The sequence below is a fragment of the Mastomys coucha genome, unplaced genomic scaffold (assembly GCF_008632895.1).
Source record: "Mastomys coucha isolate ucsf_1 unplaced genomic scaffold, UCSF_Mcou_1 pScaffold20, whole genome shotgun sequence".
Lineage (NCBI taxonomy): Eukaryota > Metazoa > Chordata > Mammalia > Rodentia > Muridae > Mastomys > Mastomys coucha.
Genome location: NW_022196903.1, coordinates 13147367 through 13170451, shown reverse-complemented (window position 1 = coordinate 13170451; position 23085 = coordinate 13147367). Strand labels below are relative to the sequence as shown.

General features: G+C 39.6%; 1 protein-coding gene across 5 annotated transcripts in view; it reads right to left on the bottom strand.

Annotated features, from left to right (window-relative positions):
• Met (MET proto-oncogene, receptor tyrosine kinase) overlaps positions 1-23085 on the bottom strand; it is a 103649-nt gene that overhangs the window by 10897 nt on the left and 69667 nt on the right. For 4 of the 5 annotated variants that reach the window (XM_031381219.1, XM_031381220.1, XM_031381218.1 and 1 more), the window contains 7 exons: positions 19573-19791; positions 12629-12775; positions 10954-11107; positions 10622-10762; positions 6403-6633; positions 4231-4311; positions 797-978 (listed from right to left, as the gene is read on the bottom strand). In XM_031381219.1, the coding sequence (XP_031237079.1) occupies positions 797-978; positions 4231-4311; positions 6403-6633; positions 10622-10762; positions 10954-11107; positions 12629-12775; positions 19573-19791 (1155 nt within the window). The remainder of the gene's footprint in view (positions 1-796; positions 979-4230; positions 4312-6402; positions 6634-10621; positions 10763-10953; positions 11108-12628; positions 12776-19572; positions 19792-23085) is intronic. The other variant, XM_031381222.1, reaches the window with a different exon arrangement.

Sequence of the window (23085 nt, the reverse complement as noted above, 5' to 3'; positions counted from 1 at the left end):
CTGATTTCCAGAGTGGTTGTACCAGTTTGCAATCCCACCAGCAATGAAGTAATGTTCCTCTTTCTCCCACAACCTCTCCAGCATCTGCTGTCACCTGAGCTTTTTATCCTAGCCATTCTGACTGGTGCATCACAATATATTTTAACCAACATTTTATAAAACATTATTTCATCACATGGTCAATATACAGAATTATTAAAGATCTATTCCTCTTCTTCTAAGACAGCATCTGCCTATGGATGTTACAGAGAAGGTGTCATATCTCAGCTGATTGGACATTAGGCAGGATTGGCAAGTAGCTTTTTATAAGACCCAAATGTTTGTGTTGGAGCTGGAAAGACGGTTCAGTGAGTAAATACTTGCTTTGTAAGCATAAGAACCTGAATCCAGATCCCTACCATACATGTAAAAGTCAGGTGTTATGGTACACCTCTAACTCTAGAGCAGGGGGCAGAGACAGGCAGATCTTAGGGCCTCACTGGCTAGCTAATTTAGACAAAATGCCAAACTCCAGTTTCAGGGAGACACCTTGTTTCAAAACCTAAGGTAGAGAAAGACTGAGGAAGAGATACAATGTCAGCCTTTGGCTTGAACATGTCCTCTGATAGGTGCATGTACAGATTTTCCAGTACACCAAACAAAGAAGCAAAAGGGCAAGCAAACAAACGGGCTGGAAAGATGGCTCCCTTGTTAAAGGCATTTGCTCCTCTTGCAGAGGACCTGCACATACATGATAACTCATAACTGTCTGGCTTACTGCTAATTTGAAGGTCAATAAGCTTAGTAAAGTACTTACATGAGTCTCATTTCGAATGAAGTTTCGAAGATCGCCATGTTTCATGTAGGGTAGAACCACCAGAGGAGACCCTTCACTTCGCAGGCAGATTCCCAAGAGTGAGAGAACATTGGGATGGCTGAAGTCTTTCATGATGATTCCCTCAGTCAGAAACTGGGAGACTTCCTCTATGTCTGTGATTCCTGAAAAATTCAGTGTTGAGACTTTAGCCTCATTGGAGGACAATGAGTACTTTTTCAAATTTAGATAGCAAGAGCAAAAAAAAAAAAATGTCCAAAATCAGCAGGTGACACCTTGTCCGATGCTTCAGCCTTAGGGTGTTCTTTCTACAACATACCCGAGTGAATGATGTCTAGGGGAGAAAGGTTTTTTTCCTTCTACTTTCCTTACCTATCCTGAGGGTAACATGTGAGAATCCTACAACTAAGAACTGATTAACAACAGAAAAGTATGAGGTCCTCTTTAAAAACATTTTGCTTTATTTATTATTACTCTTTGTGTGTGTAGGTGGGGGTGGAAGGAGAGCAGATGATTGTGAACCACCCACAGTGGCTGCTAGGAACAAAGCCGGAGTCCTCTGGAAGAGTAGGCTGTTCTCTTAACTGCTGAGCCATCTCTGTAGGCCTACATAACATCTTCTTAAAATGAGCTTTATAAGACATGGGGGCCTTCAGAAATGGAGATCTAAGTACCCAGGGGAATTATTCCTTTCATGCTTGAATTTGATGAAAAAAATGGACAGTTGTGTAAAAACATGACTAGATCAAAAAGCGTGTGACCTAATGAATGGAAACTACTGAAGGGGAACCCAGCAAAGTTCATCTGTTTGACCATTGTCCCTCTGTTCTGGGACACTGTCCCTTCTTCCAGGGTGTAAGTAGGACCCCTTCTAGAATAAGTGTCTTAAGAGTGTCCATCTGACAATGTGAGTCAGGGAAAATTTTGTGGCATGTAGCTCAAAAACAGGAAGGAAGAGGATTCTCAGAATAATATTTCAAGGGATGATGCCTGGCTTTTAGGAACAGGGGTTCTAGTTTCTATCATCTGCCTTGGTGGGGAGAAGTTCTAATTTTTAAGGCCTACTTCTGCTTTCAGGAATAAAGGGGACCTGGGGTCAGAGAGGCAGGAGATATTCAGAAGAGGCCTGTCAGATACCTTTTAGTTCAAAGAATTCAATAAACCAATCCCATGTAGTGCAAGATATTGTTTCCAGAGCGTCAATGGTGTCACCCTGTGCTGTGCTATCAAGTCATCACTGACAACATCATTTGTAAAACAGAGTTCAGGAAACAACTGGTCTCATGCAGAAGCATAGATTGCCTTATACAGATACAAACCAAAGAAGCACACTGTTCCATCTGGGCAGTATCCAGGGCCTAGGCTGTCAACGGCTGTTGTAGTTGGATAGATAGTGTTTGGCTTGATGGCCCATGTGGTATCTGTTGTAAATACTTAACTCTACTGCTGAACCATGAAAGCATAGACAGTAAGTGCCTAGGTCCCAAAAAACTTCACTCATGAAAACTGCTAGTAGGCTACAGTTCAATGATTACTGATCTAGGAGAATTTGAGGGCCAGTTACCATGTGGCATATGTAAGTAGCTCCCCAACTCCTTTTCTGCACTGAGGATTGAACTGAGCCCTGGATATGTAAATGCTCCACCGCTGAGTTATATCCCCTGCAACTAAGTGGGTTACGTGTGTTTGTGTTCATATAGTGTATTCATGGTTTGTTTGTTTGTTTTTTTTTTTTTGTATGAGTGTGTGCACAAAGGCCCAAGAATGACATCCATTTTCTCTTTGTACCATTCCTTTGAGCCAGGGTCTCTCACTGAACTTGGATCAAGGCTGTTGGCTAGCAAGCCCCAGTAATCCTGTTTCCAATCCCCGTAGTTCTGGGGCTATAAACACTTGTGGACATGCTGGGCTTTTTTTGTGAGTTCAGGGATCTGAGCAGTGGTCCTTATGCTTATTGCTGTAACTCCCTGAGCCATCTTTCCAGCCCCAGAATAGCTGGTGGTTAGTGTAGTACTTCCTCATTACTTCTAGGAAGACATACTGAGCATGATAGCACACCAACGAAGAGTTAACAGCATTAGCATAAATTTCACGAGTATTCCTGAGAACACCAAATGTGTTCTAAGGCTTGGATGATGATGGAGGTCAACGTGGACTGACAACAGTAACCACAGGACAAGGACAGAAAAATGTGTCAGGCTTAGGACTGTTCTGAGTAAAAATGGCAACATTGCTTTCCCTTGAGGCTGAATTTATTGACTGGTATATTTAATCTACTACAGTTTGCTACTGGACTCCACGTAGACTGTCTCTTTAAGTATTTTGTAGTCAAGTATCCAACAAAATGAACCGTATAGAATGACACTCATCGTGGAGATTAGACTGATGTTTGAAAGAGCTGAAGTAGTTCTGGTATCAGAGTGCCTTGAAGGGTTCTAATACAAATCTATAATATAGTTGGCCAACATTTTTTTCAGGTGGCTTCAAATTCCAAAGTATAAAATTACAAAGTAAAAAGTAAATATGTGAGTCTGTTGACAAAGGTGGAACTGGGGATCCTCTCATGTGTAGAGTACATTGGCTTGTACAACGTAGCAATTATGCCTCTGCATCAGTAAAGACTAAGTTTATGTTTATAAGTGTACCTTGGTCTTTAAAGAGACTGTGCACTAGATCTTAAGAGTTTTCTATGTAACAGCTAAATTTTTAAGAAATATTGCATTGCCGGGCAGTGGTGGTACATGCCTTTAATCCCAGCACTTGGGAGGCAGAAGCAGGTGAATTTCTGAGTTTGAGGCCAGCCTAGTCTACAGAGTGAGTTCCAGGACAGCCAGGGCTATACAAAGAAACCCTGTCTCTAAAAACTGAAAAAAAAAGTATTGCATTAAATTAGGACCTGTTTCATCTCCTTAGGAACTTTATTTCTCTGGAACACTTCATTCCCTAAACGTGAATAAGTTAGGGATACCACACTTAATGATTTGTCAGTTCTCTGCCTGCACATTTCTCTCTTGCTCGTATTATTTCAGTCACTAATCTTTTTTTCTAAAATGGAAGTACTGGTTAAAAAACAATTATAGTAGTGTCTCTGGGCAAAATGAGTCATTACTATGGTATGTGCCAATGCTTCCAATAGTTTCCATAAATGTCATTTGCAAAACAAATATTATAAGTCAAACGTGGCTAAATGATGCTCAGTTGATCTAAGAGACTTACCACCCCTACTGTCTTATTTATTAGTTCTCCATGGGGTAATTTCAGAGGGACTATCTAAATAAGTGTTTAGACTAAACACATTTTCAGGATTAATTCCACAATTTCAGTAGCAGATGATTTTTTCCACAAGGGAAAGTGCAAATCAACACTTCATTATTTGCAAACCACAAATGTATCCGTCACTAGTAAATGCAACTTACTATTCAAGGATTTCACAGCACAGTGAATTTTCTTTCCATCGTTATCCAACAAAGTCCCATGATAGACACAGCCAAAATGCCCTATTGAAAAAGAGAACTTGCTAGATTTATACTGGCTTTATGCAATAATTGCAATAAACAAGCCTTTTTTCTGTAAGAGAAAAAATGGTACATTGCTTATGACACTTTGATTAACAATACCACTCTGTATGGTACAAGTGTTAGATATAAATATAGATGCAATACACTTCTCTCCATGCTATAAGCAATGTGGTTATTTAATATATGGTGAAAGTTGTAGGTAATATGCCTTCTTCTAAAGATTAATATACTAAAACATCAAGTCATTGGGGTATCACTGGACACAATAATAGCTTATACATGAAAGAGATTATTTTTAAGGATAAAATAATATTAAAGAATATATGTAAATAATTTTATCCACTTGAGTAAGTATAAAATAAGCCATCTATAGTCTAGTAACTGATAATAATGTATTATAGAGTAAGGATTTCCCCTGTTAGTCACTGGTTAATATGTAAGCCACATTGGCAGGAATCAAGAGACAGTTGCCCAAATGGAGCAGATTCACTGTGACTCACTTCATGCATTTCCCTCTGACTTTACCCACTCATTTCCCAATGGTGGCCTTTCAACAGTGGCAGTAATTTCTCCCAGAGGTGCCAAATGTCTGATAGCTGTGTAAGTCATTCAATTAATTCACGGAGTCCGGCAAGCTGTCCTGAGTACTTAGTATATGAGGTATGGGGCTACCCTCTGGGACACAAAGATGAATACAATAAAACCCATGCTCATGAGTGATCCCCAAAACACATAAACAAACAGTAGTTAATATTGATAGCTTCTTAATGACTGTAACTTGGGAAAAATAATCATCATGTTAACACCTTTCACGATAAAAAAAATGTCCTGATTTTACAACACGTAGAATGAGTATTGGCTTATAGAGAATTCCACTAGGCTTCTCCCAGGAACCTAGCAACAGCTTACATCATCATCTGCAGCTAGGTATAAGGCTGGTATATAAGAGGAATGCTCGCAGCCCACACCCCAGCTCGCTCGCTCTCTCTCTCTCTCTCTCTCTCTCTCTCTCTCCCTCTCTCTCTCTCTCTCTCCATCTCCTATTCTCTGTCTTTCTCTCTCTCTGTCTCTCTCTTTCTCTCCTCTCTCCCTCTCTCTCTCCCCTCCACTCTCTTTCTCTGTCCCTACCTGTTCCTCGAGAGCCTTTGCCTAATATTAAAACTTCCTTTTATATGAGGTCTGCTGTCACTTGGCGTGATTGTTCAGGGGGACACCTAGGCACAGGCCCACAGAGATGGTCCCTCCTCCTGCATTATACTGCTGTTTTACAAAACACAACAGTGAGAATATAGTCAGATTACACTTTCCGACACTGGCACACTTACTGGATTTACAGGCCAGTAATGTAACCCAATCACACACTTGTGCACAGAGACCACTTTTCAGGAAGGAACAACTTACAAACTCAGCTCTGGATGCTCAGAAAAACCAGTGTTCACACATGGCCACCCTGTCACTTTCTCCTGCATTATCCTGGCAGATGCCTATGCAGCCATTCAGTACTAGGTTAAAACGGATTTTACAGTAGACTTTATCTCATGGCTTCGGGTTGGTTTCTCTTCCTGACAAATATTTCCTCCGATAGTGTTAATGTTTGAAATTATCGATGCTCTGGCAAGCTTATTGCAAACAGTCATTCTTTGTGTGAAGAAATTGGAGTGCATTGTGGACATGATATATGTTGCCTTAGATTACGGAGGGCTATAAATTCCCTGTATCCTGATGCTGTCCAGCAGTGTACAAGCTGCTACATACTAGACTTTGTTACTGCTCTCAGGAAAAAAAAAAAAACTGGCATGATTTTTTTCCCAAGAAACTGTGAGAAATATGAGGGAGAAATGGGGTCTTCTCTCCTATGTTGGGGATATTATCCAAAGGCTTCCATACACAAGGCAGTCTCCGTGGATATGCTTTTTCACGTCTGTATTTCTGCAGGAAAGAACTCAAACACCTCATTATCAGGCTCTGTCAGGAGCCCTCAGCATTGTCTAAGTTCCTAATCTGCAAAACAGGAGATAAAAGGCTTACTGGAAAACTGTACTTAACAGAGAGCTGAGTGGAAACACTTACCTCTTCCTATGACTTCATTGAAATGCACAATCAGGCTACTGGGTCCAATCACTACGTGCTGAACTGCTTGGACCAGCTCTGGATTTAGAGCGCTGAGGTCAATGTGAACAGTATTTTGTAGTAATGGGCTGGATATATCAGAGTCTCCACTCGTCAGGATGGGGGACAGATCTGTCAGAGGATATTGCACTTGTCTGCATGCTCCATTCTGAGAGGAGTTGGGAAACTGGTCTGCAAGATAAAGCAAATAGATACAGCCATGATACGTCACTCACTGGGGTGTTCCTCAGGGTTGGTGAAGGGGATTAATAGTGGATTTTAACATTAAAATGCTAGTTACTGCATTCAGTGAGGCTCGGAACACCCTTTGCAAAGGAATGGTTGGAGAAAGATGTAAGTGAATTGGGAAAAGGCACACGCGCATAGATGTTTGGACGGAAACATTTTATAAAGTGCTCAGAAAATTTTTTTTTAAGTGAGCAGTGTTAACAACAAACTCGTTTGTCTTACTGGTTTCCTTGGGTATTTATTTCTCTTTTTATTAATAACAAAAAGCAATGCCTGAAGTTCATTTTAAGACATAGTCTTCCTCTAAGAGTCAGAAGCAGTATGGACCAGTGATGGCTTCTAGGGAAAAGGGTTAATTTCCCTTAAGTGTGAGGCTGTGAGTGAGGACTCTGTTCAAGTATACGCCCCCTCCCCAGAAATATATGGGTAGCACATATTGATCTACATAAATTATTAAAAAGAAAAAAAGAGGACATGAGATGGGGTGGGGAGGACAGGGAGTCAGCGGGATGAGTAAGGGTGAAAATGATCAAGATGCATTGTATGAAAACTCCCAAAGGATTAACAAAAGCATTATACTAAAAAGGAAAAGAATCAGAGGCTCAGAAGTAGTGAATGTGGTTAAGCCATTGCCTGGCCCTGCAAATATCCAGTTCAAACATAAAAAAATAAAAAAAGATACCTTTTAGGATGATGACTTATTAATGGAAATGATTAGTGTTGTGAAAACTCCTGGACAAGGGAATATGTATAGAAAAAATACATACAATCAATACAAGTTGAATATCCCTTTCAAAAATACTTGAGACCAGAGATTGTTCAGATTTTGAGTTTTCTCAGAGTTTGAAAAACTGGCATAGACTTTACTGGTTGACCATTCATCCCTGATCACACAATCTGAAATTTAAAATCAAAAATATAAAACTTTTAAGCTTGATACTTCAAAGTATCATAGTTCTTGAGGGCTGAGGAGATGGCTCAGTGGGTAGCAGCATTTGCTTTATAAGCATGAGGACTTGAGTTCAAACCCCCAGTTGCCATGTAAACAAAAAAAGCATTGCGGAACCAAAACAGGTGGATCCCAAGAGTGTCTAGCAAGCCTAGCAAAAAAAAGGTGAGTATCAGGTTCAGTGACAGAGCCTGTCATAAGGTAACAAGGCCAAGAGTGATAGCAAAGGCTACTAACATCTTGCTTTGGGCTCTACATGTAGGCCCGAGAACATGCGCATACAGACACACACCCACATGCTCACACACACATGCACACCCATACACACACACGTACATCACAGAGCTTTCTACTAATTTTTTTTTTTAATTTCAAAATTTTGGGTCATGGTTGTCAACCTGTACTTATATATTGTTAGAAGTAACCAATGCAACACTCTCAGGGTTGAGAGTCTTGCATAGCAATGGCACATTCTCCCACAATATGGTGGGATCACAGAGTGTTATGGCTACTTAGAGCAGGCAGTTGGATCTGTGCTAGTGCGCCCTACCGCTGTTCACTTAAGAGTATTTGGGCAGGGCTCAGTTTCCCACTAGCCCATCTTTACAACCAAAGTGCTCTAAGAACCTTAAGCAAGGTTTCTTTTGTAGGGAGATGGCACATTCATGCGAAGGTGAAGGAACTATGTCGCTGAGGGCTTTTAAACCTAAATGAGGCAAAGAAGCCACTAGGTATTTTGCATTTCCCACTGGAACACCACCCACAACAAAGATCGGACATTAGAATCACAGCAACTGGTTGGCAGTGTGTGTGTGTGTGTGTGTGTGTGTGTGTGTGTGTGTGATATGAGGACTTATTAATGTTTTACATTCCTCACTTGCCTAACATGTCATCATGGCTAGGAAACCAAGCTTCTCCCTCCTGGCTTGCTTTCCATCTGCTCCTTGTAGGGAGGGAAAGTAAGATAGGCAAAGGAAGGCCATTCTAAGAGAAGAATGAGAGAGTGCACATCCCAAACTTAACCAATAGCAACTGTACAACTCTCTTTCTATAAGGAGTGAGGATAGATTTTTTTTTTCCATGGAGACCCAGAATTATCTATGACATTTCAGCAGGGTTACATCTGGATGATCTAAATTGACTTCTTTGTAGATTGGACTTAACAAAAGTACAGGAGGTGTTCCCTTCAAGAAACCTTTGTTTTGTATCTTACAAAAGTTTTTCCTCAGTCCCCGAGAACCTACAGCTCTGAACTCCAGGTGCAAAGGAAAGTCAGGGTGACAGAACAAGGTTAGAAAACCCTCATTCGACTCCTTGCTATTGAAGGGGCAGCCAGAGAACAGGTCTTCCCTTTCCCTTTCCCCACTCACCATTTGTGAGACCTCTTCAAAGTTCTAGAGTCTTCCTGGGAGGTTTCATTTGTTTGTTTTGAGCTACTTATTATTATGACTCCAAGGGCCCTTCCAAAAACTTTTCTGGAGGTATTTTTTGAGATTTATTGTCTGTCTGTGTAAGTATTATTAACCAAAAGAGCTACTGTGGAAAATACTAAACATGCTTAAGTGGAGTTAGAAGTAGTCATGACATAATCAGCTTTCTTAAGGACTGAGTTTCTTGTTTGATTGCAAGCAAACAATATTATCTGTTGCTGCCATTGGGGACCACACACACACACACACACACACACACACACACACACACACACACGATCAAGAAAGTATTATGGTGTGTGTACTTGTATGTGTTTATATTGTGCTTGTGCCAGGGGCCAATGCTTGGCATCTTCCTCACTCTCCACTTTATTTCTCTAACTGAAGCTGGAGCTGCTGAGTCAACAGACTCTGAGGATGTGTGCCTTACACACCTAGGACATGCGACTTTTATGTATGTTCTGGTGATACAAACTCAGGTCCTCTTTCTTGGGCTATAAGCATTCTTATAGACAATCATCTCCCATGCCCAGGAAAGCTTTGTAAAGAGCAGTTAGTTGCAAACCTCAATAATTCCAGGTTAGAGCTATTAAACATGGTTATGAGCTACTACTTATATCTCAAGTTTAAAAGCATGCACTGAGCTTGATGCACATTATTAAAGGATTGGGTTTCTTTCTAACAGTGAATGAAGTCATGTGGGGCATTTGATAATCTCTGGAGAAATAACCCTAGTCTCAAGAGGGGCAACAAGCGGTGAGAAAGTTGGAATGTTAAGTGTCCCACTGCTGGTGTATTTGCTTGGATGAGCAGCTTTTAACTTCTCAGTATCCACACTTGTCTGTGACTCATTTTATTTATCCAATGGTAGATATTTCAACAGGGAAGTGCTTGTACTTGACTCATGTCCTGTAACTTCTAAAGATAATGGCCCTGGTACAATACAGGCAGTTTGCTTTGTACAAGACATGTTTAAATAAAACAATGTCAATTGGCCTGGCCAACCTGACCATTTGTCTGTCTGGTGTTTTGCAGAGCAGATGCTGTTGATGAATAGCACGACTGGAGGCTTTTCTTGGATACACCTCAAAATATATTCAAGTCATAGATGGTGGTAGGTAAAAGATATGCTCATTGAGAATGTTTTTAAAGGTTACTAATGGCATAATTCAAAAGTTCCCCCCAAAAGATAGCATTTTAAAATAAAAATATTTCATAACTAGATTCTAGCCGAAGGGTTAAGGAGAGCTTCTTAGTGTCTTAGCATGACTGACATAAGTTACCTTGCTGAAATAATTCTAAAGTGAACCTTTCTGTATGTGAGCAGAGAGCTTGCAGATGCTAAAATTCCAATATGATACCTGCATGAAGCTTGATTTTAAAGTGAAGGCCATGCAATTCTGCATCAAGTTAAATATTCCTTTGGCAGAGGTCAACACTTTTTTTCTACTTGTATGAAAATATCAGGACTACTAGCAAAAAGCAAGAACAATGCCACAGCTCACAGAGGTCTATGTATAGACATTTCTCAGGATAGTAAACTGAATTATACCTTCTGGAAAAGTAGCTCTGTAGTCTACAGACTCATTTGAAACCATCTCTGTAGTTGGACTTACACTTCGGGCACTTACAAGCCTATCCAAATGAGGAGTGTGTACTCTTGCGTCATAGCGAACTAATTCACTGCCCAGATCTTAAACAGAGAGAAAGAGAGAGCTTGTTAAAGACTTTGCTGTCACAGGTCCCAGGAGACTTTGACCCAGTGCCCAGTCCTCACAGTCTTTTATGAATGCTTATTAGACAACCCATATATCTCCATGACAGTACTGAATGTAATCACTATATCACTGTGGTAGCTTTTAAGACAACAAACAAAATATGCACCTTTATGCTTTCTCTTTCTCAGCCACAGGAAGAGCCCGGATAATAACAAAACTACTACTGATATTGAGACCGCACCAATGATCAATCCTGCAAAGTCCTGATCCGGTTGAATGATCACTTTTCCAAGGACAGTTGAAGAGACTGCTTGCTTCCACTGGAAATGTATAAGAAGGAAAGTCAGATTTTGGCCAAGATTGATATAAAATATACTGTCTATGTGGGACCAAGTTTCTCTGGGCCCCGATTAGCACCTGGTGGCCACTATCCTAGAAGGTGCATTACAGCCTTCAGAGTAAGTGAGAACTTCCTCAATTCTGCCTCAGTGTTCAGATTATTAAGGAAATACTGATTACCTAAAGCATGATTTACATAAACAAAAAATCTTGTTGATCTTGAGGAACTAAAGTATACATGAAGGGAAATGGATAGCTTAAGTATTTTGATACCATAGAATTATGAATAAATAAAACTTATGTCCCATTTGGGAGGGTGAAATGCATGGCAGAAAAGATTTCTCATAAGAGGGGAGACCATATTATTACAGGATAATAAAATCGCAGAGTTTCTTTATTTCCATTTTGATACATAGAAGAAATCTTGTGGTTTCTCTCAGCTCTAAGTGCTTGGTGATTTTTAAAATTGATGGTCATTCTGAAATTTCAACTCTAGTTTCTACATTCAGTCTCAGATTTTGTAATTCTTTTGTATATTTCCATTTCTTAGCATTTCCAGAAGATTTCAGAAACCCTTTAAAGCTACCGTTTCTTGGGTAAGCAATATATGTTATGCATGAATAAGATATCATTCCAGCCATAAAATAGAATGAACCACAAAAAATTTGCCAAGTCAAATGAACAAGATGCCAAAAGATAAATATTGTATGATTTGACTTAGATGAAATACCCTGGTCAGCAAATTCATAGAGAAAGGAAGTAGATTAAAGGTCACAGGGGCTGCTGGAGAGGGGGTAGGCAATTGTTGCTTAGTTGGTTACATAGCTCCTGCCTGTGAAGGCTTTTGAGTTACTGAGCAGTGATGATTACACACATGAATATAATTCATGCCCCTGAATTGTACATTTAATATCATTAAAAAAGCCAATTTTATGATATATGTGTGTTACTCCAATTTAGAGAAATTTACAATGTAAACATTCTAAGCCCATTGAAATGAACATTTCAAGTGGTAAATTGTATGGTTTGTGAGCTATATCAAAAATAAACTATTAAAAACAATAAAGGAACATTCTTGTTCTGGGTCACGTGATTTAGTTGTGGACGTGAAAGAAGGTAATATTTAAGAATTGGGTTTCCATTTTACTCTGCCAAGTGGGTATGTCTTCTTTTTATTGTGATCACTGAGGTGAGAAGGCCTCTTAGCCAAGTAAAAAGTGGGAGAAGGGACACTCTTGCATGTGTTCTGTTCATTCTGAGAGTGGCAGCATGTTTTGGCAAGAGTGTGGCCTGACTTTTGAGAATTATATGTTTGACCCAGGAGAAAGAGACAGTGTGATTAAAAACCTCGACATTTCTCAAATCACATCTAGGCACTAAGGCTGAGCTGATGAGCTAGAGCCAACATACAGATGAGCTTTAATGATTTATTTTAAGCCTCCTGGTGACATAATTATAGCGGCATCCTTATTTACATCATGAGAGGCTTGCGGGAACCCCACCTCTATATTTAGCTCGCTGTTCAGTTTCAGCAGGTCACTGGGGACTGTACACAACACAGCTTCAGAATGCCACTGAAGACTCTCGCAGCTCTTATTTCCAACTTTTAACACTTCACCTTTAACTGCTTCAGGGTCAATATCTTTTCCCTGGAATGGAAAAAGAAAACAGAAATGGAAGGCCATTAACACTTCACAGGTCAGTAGGAACGCTAGCAACTCTAGAAGGAAGCCGAGAGTACAGCAAACGCAGTTCATGTTTTCCAAGAAATGTGATTTTTTATGGTGCTCCGTTTCATGGGAGTTGGGCTGGCTGAAAGGGAGTGTGAGGATTTCAGGACATGAGGCAGGAAATGCTAAATGGTTAAGAGGAGATTTTCCATCAAGTTCAGTTTTAGAGGAAAGGGAAGGGAATATTGTTTGTGTCCTTACTTTGAAAACTGTCATGCATAATCATCTTATTACTGTCTTTACACAGAGGATGGACGTTTGACAAAAAGAAAACAGCTTTGAGTTTAGCAGCTGAACCTTCTGAATTGCTTAACACTTCTGTTTGCAATGATTCACTTTTAGAATCACAACAAACACTTTGGGAAATACCAAAGCCAAGGTCTCATCTCCAGAGATCCAACGAACTGCCTCGTCGATATATTCCTTTAGCTGTTTGAGCCTGGCAATTTCTTTTTATTCTTCTTGCTTAGTTGAACAATGTATATAAGTAAATTCATTTCAATGAAATTCCCAGAAGATGCCGTATGACCTTCATTATGTTTTGAGAGCACAATTGCCTTTTTTTTTGAATAATTATGTAGTTTCTTGAGGATTATTAAACATTACCCAACTTGGCATAGTTAACTTGAGTTAACATCAGGAATGTTAAAATGTTAAAACGTCAACATTTTGTTCAAGAAAGCAATCATTAATCTTGGGAAAGAAGTGCAAAACATGAATACATTTTTTTTCATGTCAAGACTTAATGAGTAGTTATTTATTAAACAGGCTGTTACTTGGAGAAGAAAGCTATCAAAACCTATTACTATTTTTCTTATGGACAAGGAACAGTTCTTAAAAAAAGATAGTCTTGCAACTTTGTTTTATAAGCTCCTGAGTGTGTCCATAAAGTGCTTTTCCTTGCAGTGCCTCATGGATTTCAAGATGGGTAGGTCTGACAGCATTCTAGAAATAGGAATATCTGAAAGAAGGCACATCTTTATATTCTAAGACTACTGAAGAAATGAACACAGACAAATCCTGCCCTTATTGTACTTCCAGAGGCGGTAGGAGCAAGCCATTGATCTAGGTCAGCCGCACAGGGTAATTCAACAGAGAAGCACATAAATCTCACGGGTCCTTTTGGGGCTTGAAATGACAACTTGTTGGTTAGGTCTAGGAAGGGCGCAGGCCTTTACTCACATATTGGAGGGAATTCAGTGAATGACAGAGGAAAGAGATTAAGGAATCAGAGGGCTTGATTTATGAGAGAAGCCCTAACATGTGCCTCGTGTGCTTAGATAATAGCTAAGGGTAGGGGGAGGGAGGACAATAATGCACATCCTTCTCCAGGACTCGTGTGTTCAACCTTATGATCTATCTCCTTGGAGAATTAGAAGAATAAACAACTAAAAGACTGAATTCTTTTTGATTCATAACCATCAACGAACACATGATAAGCACTGACTTATAGAATATATGTTATCAACAGCACTGAAGGTGAAACACCTTTAAAAGCTAAAATCAGATAGACTGTCTATTTATGAGGAACTGATACCAAAGCAGGAAGAATAAAACTGGATGCAGTTTAATTTTTGTATTCAAAGTAAATGTAGCTTTATTGAGCCTTGGAAATGATTTTGAATCTTCCATTACTGATTATCAACTATTTTTTAAGTAGAAGAATACATTTACAAGGTCAGCTCAGTTCTGTAGACATTGAAGTGACAATATACGGGATTCTAAATAAAATGTCATAAATGAGAGAGAGCTTCAATTCCTTAGACACAAAGAACAACTCGGTATTACAGTGATCTAATTTTCTCCTGTAAAGACTCTTGGTATTTTGTGATTGCTGATTTACAGGAGGAGGGCTAAACTTCGAGTCGCAAAGCTTAGCAAATTCTATCTGATGCAAAGTCTATTTCTCACTCAATGAGCAACAACTAGGGGAAAACAAAGACTTTCTCATCAAATTTTAGATCTTTGAAGAAAGTTTAGAGTGGGGCTGGAGAGATGGCTCAGCAGTTAAAACCGTTTACTACCCTTCTAGAGGACCTGAGTTCAGTTCTATCATCCATGTGGCTTACAACATGGCCTATAGGTAGCTCCAAGGGATCCACTCTCTTTTGGACTCCACAGGTACCCAGACTTCCACCTGTACATACCTATGCAGATACACACACTCACACACATACACACTTAAAATAAAACTTAAAAAAAAGTTTAGAGCTATTTCACTCAAATAAGTGTGCACAACCTATGTCACATGATAAAGCATTTCTCTACTAAAAAGCATTTTTATATTCATTAAATGAAACTAAATAATTAGAAACACTGTAATTCAGTGGATTTTATGGAATTTGGATTCAGGGAAGTTGTATGTAAGCCTTAGTAGCGTTGTTTGCTCCCCAGAGGGACCCCAAGACAATTAAGTTAATCTTTGTAAACTTGTTTATTTATTTGTTAATAGGGAATAATACTTACTGACCTCTTAACTTCAAAGGTCCACATAAGAGTTAAATCAAATAACATAAATTAAAAACTTTGTGCTGACTGTAAAATCCTTCATAAACATGAGTGCTGTTGTTCTTGGGAACCTCACTGTGTACTCCCACTGGGAATCCCGCTGTGTACTCCCAATGGGAACCCCACTGTGTACTCCCACTGGGAACCCCACTGCGTGCTCCCACTGGGAACCCCACTGCGTGCTCCCACTGGGAACCCCACTGCGTGCTCCCACTGGGAACCCCACTGCGTGCTCCCACTGGGAACCCCACTGTGTGCTCCCACTGGGAACCCCACTGCGTGCTCCCACTGGGAACCCCACTGCGTGCTCCCACTGGGAACCCCACTGTGTGCTCTCAATGGGAACCCTACTGTGTATTCCCAATGGGAACCCCACTGTGTATTCCCAAAGAGAAGCTGACTCTACAGCACCTTTCACAAGTACTTCAGGTGGGCTTGAACTACCCCTAACATCTATAGGATTCCAGATCTGTCATTAAGAATGACAGATATTTGGTGCTATTGTGGCTGGTCCCTTTGCATAGTTACCAGGCCAACTAGTTGCTGAGGCAGATCCTACAACTGGGGCTGAAAACTATCATGGTCCTCTTTAAGTAAGGGATTCTTATAGGTACATCTGGTCAAGAAATGTGAACTCTTCCTGGCAGTAAACAACAATTTTCATAGCATAATTTCTCCCATGAATATTGCTTCCTTTGCTTTCTGTCATTGTTTCACTATATAGCCCATGCTGGCCTAGAATCCCTTATCTTCCTATCTCAGCTACCAATAATGGCATTAAAAGCAGGCACTGTGACCCCTAACTTCCAGTTTCCTTCCACTCCCCCTCTGGCTCCTCCCTCCTCCTCTTCTTTATTTGTTATGTGCACATGCATGTTTCTTGGGCAATGAGATCCTCTGGAGTTAAACATATAGATGACTGTGAGGCTTGGCATGCGTGCTGGGAACCAATCCCTAACTCAGTTTTTCTGCAAGAGCAGTCTTAACCACTGACCCACCTTTCTAGCTCCCACTTGTTTTTTGTTTAATAGGTTTATTTTTGTAGTATTATTGGTTAGGACTAGCATGCTAGATGAGAGGTCTACAACCAAGCCACACTGTAGCACCATAGCACTGTCATTAATGGAAAACAAATACCCTTTGCTCTCAAGTTTGAATGGCAGTGGATGGAATAAGTACAAGGAGTTCTTTTCACAAAACACACTACTGGCTGTCCAAGAGAGGCAGGGGATTCAAAGCAATGGATTTTAGAAATTGATAAAGGGTCAGTAAATAAGATCATACATTCCACTTATATTTCCTCCTAGACTGACAGAAAATGTTGTATGGGAAAGGCATGAATCAGGATATTAAAACAATTACCCTAAACTGTCTTGTTCCCGGAGAAGCACAGCTTTGTGACACACAAGTGTTATAGATTGTTAGAGAGAACGAGTGAACTTTACATAGCGAAGAAAGGGGACTGCTTTGTCCCCATCTCTAAGGAACTTGGGCCATGTTGGAAATACTATTAACAGATTTAGGGTGATGTCAAGTCATGTTTTTCTTGGTCCAACAACTTTGTAGGACATTGAATAATGGCTGCTTAATTTACAGAGAGGGGTTTCTTTTCCATCAAATACCAGGTTTGAAAGGGTGGATAAAGAACCGTTTATCTCTAATCTGTCCATCAGAGACACTGGAACAGGAAAGTAGTGTTTTGGGGTGTCATAAAACTATTTGCACACAAACCTTTGTTTTCATCAAGAAAAACCAAATGGAATCTTTCAAAAAACAAACCGCTATTGTTGAAAGCAAAAGGTCACACTAGATTAGTTTTATTGGGGGGAAGAAGGAGAGAAGTGATAAAAACCCTTTCTCTTTTTCTAAAACTAATTAAAGAAGCTGACGAAAAAACTTTGGTGTGGCAAACATGCTGTTCAGTGAAGCAGGCTTCCATTTAATTTCATGCTGGGTTTACTTAATTATTGTACAAAATGCAATGGTGAGGTTAGTGATTGTGTGAGGGCGAGTGTGTGCATGGGTTTGTTCGGAGATAAAAAATCTCCTTGAAAAAGCAGAACGATTTCAGTGGAAGTGTCACTCAGATGGAGGTGACCCATGCCACCCACATCACACCTGAGCAGGGGTTACTCTGCTGCTCCCGTGTGCTCATATATGCATTCAGATGTTCTTTCAGGAGAAAACATTCTTAATGTTTCAAAAATCAGGTTGTGAGTGAGGGATGAAGATTTTGCTGTTTGAGTGGACTCTGGAAAGCTCAAATCTTAATCATTTTGCTAGCTTTCTTATTATCTGAAGTAAAAATGACTGAAATAACAGAAGACAGCTGATCTGAGTCCTTACTGTTTCTGCTTGGGTTTTAGTGATCTTTACCTGCAGCAAGGAGGTGATCCATTACTATGTATGAAGTAGGTTTTAGAAGCTAATGTATTCCGAAGGTGGTGGCAATCCAGATTCATTTATAAATCAGCTTAGATTTAACCATACCTATGAAATGGCCCAGTGGATATAAGATGAATTGAATACCCAAAGACCATGTAAAAAGTTAAATGCTGCGCATCTATAATCCCAGTACTCTTATGATGGGGAGGCAGAGGTAAGAGAACTGCTTAGAAACTTATGGACCATCAAGCCTGGAGTGGCAGAAACAGTAAGAGTCTGTCTTGCTGTGAAATGTAGTCAAGAACCCAAGGTCTGGGAATTGACAGTTTCCATGGAGTCAAATCCACTACTATTATTTTGCTAAACAGGCATAAAAATCTGTCCTCTAAATTCTTATCTCTATGCTTGTAGATTAATGTAGACTTCAGACTTTGTCAGGGGACTTTGTGCATTGCATGGTGGTTACTACAGAAACTAAGACCTGGTCAAAGTGCAGAAAATCAGTATTAGCAGAGTGCTAAGCCAGGGATGGAACATCCATATCACCCTTTCTTCCCCAAGCCTTAGGGATCACATCTTGGAAGGGGAGAAAGGGCAAAGGGGAGAAAGGGGGAAGGGGGGTAGGGGTAGAAAGATGTAAGAGCCAGAGGGTGGGTATGAGCAGTTCGAAGCTGTGCCTTCTGGCTGTTCATTCCACACAGTTCATGTCCAAACTGTTCATTCAGGAACACACAGCTGTCTGCACAGAACCTGTATGTGAGCTCTCATCTCTAGCTAAGGAGTTGTTGGCATGTGTAGGAGTTTTGGAGAACAGTTGATTTTATTGTTTTAAAGAGTGTGGTCTCTGGTAGGTCAACTACAAGTCCATTCCCTTGGATGATCCAGGTCTATGAATATAATAAGGGGGATGCAAATTGGATTTGGTAGGTTTTTTTTTATTTTTTATAAAGAGGATATGAAGTTTAAAGGCAGTGGGCAGGTATCTGGGAAGAGTTACAGGGAGGAATGGGGAGTGAATATGGATAAAATACACCATGTGTCTATGAAATTCTCAAAGAATATATATGTGTATGTCTATATGTATATAGACATACACATATATATGCACACACATATGCCTACAGAGAGAGGGGGTGGGAGAAAGAGAAAGAAAGAGAGAGGGGGAGAGAGAGAGGAGAGAGAGAGAGAGAAGAGAGAAAGAAAGAGAGACAGAGGGAGAGAGAGAGAGAGAGAGAGAGAGAGAGAGAGAGAGAGAGAGAGAGAGAGAGAGAGAGAGAGAGAGAGAGAGAGAGAGAAAGAGAGAGAGAGAGATGGTACAACAAGAAGAAAAGCCAACTCTGAAAAGTTGACCTCTGGTCTTCAAATATTTGCCATGGCATGCCTGCCCCTCCCCTGCAACTGGCTACACACAGATACAGAAGTTCACATGCTACAAGGAAACACGAAACTGCAACTAATGCATCTACCATCACAGCCCTTACTGTTTGTCTTCCAATAAGCACGCGTAGGTGAAGCCCACAAGGAAATGTATGCCATCATATTATCATGACAGCATCGGCGGGAGCCTGTTTGATAGATTTATGCTCAGCATTTGTTACTTTTTAATAATATACAGGGAAGGGGTCTTAAATGCTTCATTAAGAAGCAATGGATAACTACGCTTATCTTTTAGTCTTCTGCCAAAAAGATTTGTTTTCAGAGCTTTGATATTTGCTGATGTAGAATAAGATACATTGAGCACATACAATGACTCTATTCACATAGCCGTGAAGTGAACAGAGAAGTTCAAGTTCATTTAAGAGAGTATTTTAAGCAACTCTTACCTTAATTTCCACTACATTTTCATTGCCCATTGAGATCATTACTGGCTTTTCAAAAGGCTTAAACTCAGGATTATGTACATAAGTGAGATCAAAGTGTTTGGAAAGGATCCCGTCTAACAGGAAGAAGGCTTTGGTCTTCAGGGGGAGTTGCAGGTCCAGCTGTTGCAGGGAAGGAGTGGTACAGCAGATGATCTTTGAATTTGAGCGATGCTGACAGGCCTAGAGAAGACAGAGTTCCCACCATCAGCAGGGCATAGACAGCATTTAGACTACTTGGCTATTTCATAACTTCACAATCAACTCAAAATACATCAGTTGTCAAACACGTTCTTCATTTAACTTCCTAATATTGAAGAACACATTTTGGGGAGACACAATGGAGGTAAAAGTTTCCAAATAACTGAGCTTCACATGCTGTGAATAAGCTACGATGATGTAGTGGCAGCTGGCTCTTACCTTCATCATGGGATTTTCCTTAGATCAACAAGGCACTTTCCTGGTGGAACCGCTTCCTCATTTTGTAAAGCAGTTATGGACCAACAGTGGCTGGACCTTGATAACTTAGAAACCTTTGCTTCAGATCCCATTTTTAAGTTTTAAGAACTGAGGTAAAGGAATCACACAAAAACTGAGTTTCCTCACTTAGTAAATAAGATTTAAGTGTTCTCCTCAGTGTGGGATGTTTCATGACACGTTTTATAATTGGCCAAGTTCCAGGTGGTTAGCACCAGAGCTGACAATGTCCATGCACTCTATTAGTGTGTTCACTGGTAAGGATTAGTTTCAAAATACAAAGTCAGTCTCATCTAATGGTCCTTATATTCCTACAGGAAGATGGCATGTTGCCCTTTTTTTGGGGGGGGGGGGGGGTCTGTGAGCAGAGTTTCTTTGTATAGCCCTTGCTGTCCTGGAACTCACTCTGTCAACCAGAGTGGCCTTGGACTCAGTGATCCACCTGCCTGGGTCCACTTTTAGATACAGATATTGAACTTGGAAAACATACTTCATTCAGCCTGGTCACACATCTGACGGATGGGGTAGGGTGTTACCAAGGCATTAAACATCAATGTTCACTATCATCACGGCTGGGCCTTGCTTCTGTTGGACTCTGTAGCGTCTCTAAACAATGCTGTCTGTGCTACAAAGGCTCTGCTGTTATTATTATTTTATATCCTTTCATCTCTCATTTCAAATCTTCCTCTTTGAAATTCTGATTTATGGAATTTTGGAAAATGCAGTTTCCTCTTGATTGTACTTGACTAAAACCAGCCACACAAAGTGGTATATTTAAAGTCAAAGGGCTGTGTTGCTCCCCCAAGGAAAAGACAAACAGGCAACAACATCCCTTAGATTTCCTTTTCTTTGACAAGTATAGTTGGAGATAAAACAATTACTTATGCTCACAATAGCAAAAGGCCTCAGGATATACATAAAAAGCACAGAATTTACAGTGTGATATTTTCTTCTTAATAATGTTAAAACAGTTTGTATTTAAAAATCTATGTTGGAATCAGATAAAAAAGAGATACTACATAGATAAAATACATTGCAATATTTAGTTTTATATCAAATATAATGTCGTAGCACTGACAGCTATTTATTCCTATGATCTTATAAAACGGAAATGAAAGATTTCACAGTTACCACAATAATTCTCTGTATAATAATAAAAACCTAGGAACCACAAAATAATCTGGGAAACAGCATGCATTAACACATTAATCTACATTTTGTTAAATTAATTATTTCTATATTTTAACGCACCGAGTTTATTGGAATTAAAAAATTATTGTGGCTGGATATATATATCTACATTAGGCCTGACCATGAGTTTTTATTTGTTAATAAAAATAAATGTTAATAATAAATGCATTCAATTCATCTTGGTCAACTTTAAACTCTGTAAGCCACAGGCAATGGGGAAGAGTTTAGAAATGATAGTAAATTAAGGAATAATGAAAAAGCAAATAGTAGAATACCCTTAAATTTCTCACTCCAGTCCAACACTAAGTAGTATGCTGCATTTTTAACTCAAACAAGAGGAGTTTGTATTTCCAGATGTGTAGACCATTAGGACTTTAAAAAATATCTACTACCACTGTTTGAGTTTTTCTTAGGGCATGCCTCTTTTATATCTGACAATGAAGGCTTCAGGCAAGCATTTAATATGTCATCTTTGGGTAAGGGAGATGAGAGCAAGCTCAGTCATTATCTTAATAATGGAGACTTGGTCTTTAGTAAACAAATCATTTCCTAGACCCAACTTTAAACAGTCACACGCCAACACCCATGAGGGTTTGTGTTATTTTTATTTGGTTAAAGTAAAACCATATCTTGGTTGTGGAGAAGGGATGTCTCCTAAATTAATAGCAGTGGTATTCTAACTTTGTTAGTGGCCATGTATGGGGATTGGCTTCAAGGCCCTTAACTTCATGCTGTGACTCCCTGGAGCATCATCTCTCAGAAATAAGATAAGAATCTAATAACACTTGTTAGAGGTGATGCAATGTGGATGACTGAGAGGGTCAAGAAGAATCTCATTTGAGATGACCTTAGTGTTTGGTGATTTGGCTTGATATTTTTTAGTCCCAAATTGCTTTCTGTAATTAAGGACCAGAGTGGCTTTAGTCCTTGAGAAGTATTAGATGGGGGAATTTCAAAGAAAGTACTATAATTCAATCTACCACTTGCCCAGTCTAGACTGTATATGAGAGAGAGAGTGCGAGAGCACTTAGAGCCTTTACTTCAAGTTGAGTGCATGTGTCCAACTGATGTGTGGCATTTCACAGCAGAAAAACACTACAAGATATACACTGTTCTGAAGTTTGGATTGAGATTACTGGTGTTTATTTTGTTTTTGAAATGGTCTATTTAGCCCCAGTCTGGTCTTGAACTTGCTATACAGTAGGAGCCAACCCTAGGCTCTTGATCTTCCTGTCTCCATCTTCCAGATGCTGTTATTGCAGACTTGGATGCTAGGCCTAATGTAAAATTGTTACAGCAACAGATGGATACATCATCATTAAAGGTAAATCATGGTTGAGCTTGCAAATAAAAAAAGTGAAGAAATGAAAAATACCATTGACATACTTGATAATAGTACTTTATTAGCATTCTCTGGGTGCTAATAAAGAGATAAGGGCCATGGTAAGAAAATGCAAGAAAAAGCGTTTTGATCCACAGTCTGAGATACATAAAGGAGTGGAGGTGGGTGCTGTGTTTTGCATTATTATTATTTTAATCAAGAGGTTTGTAATAGTTTAAAATTTCTTAGTTTCATTAATCAAAATCATCTTTGATTGTATATGTGTAAGAAATACATCTATCTATCTGTACATACAAGGTTTTTGTATGTATACTATAGATCTATCTAGCTTATTGGTATCATGTAATATGTGTTTAAAGAAAAGAAAAAAACATAATTATGATTAAAACATAGTATTTATGTGTCTCACTCATAAAAATGTCTATCATATTTCTTTCACTTGAGAAACTCATTGTGGGCCATGCTAA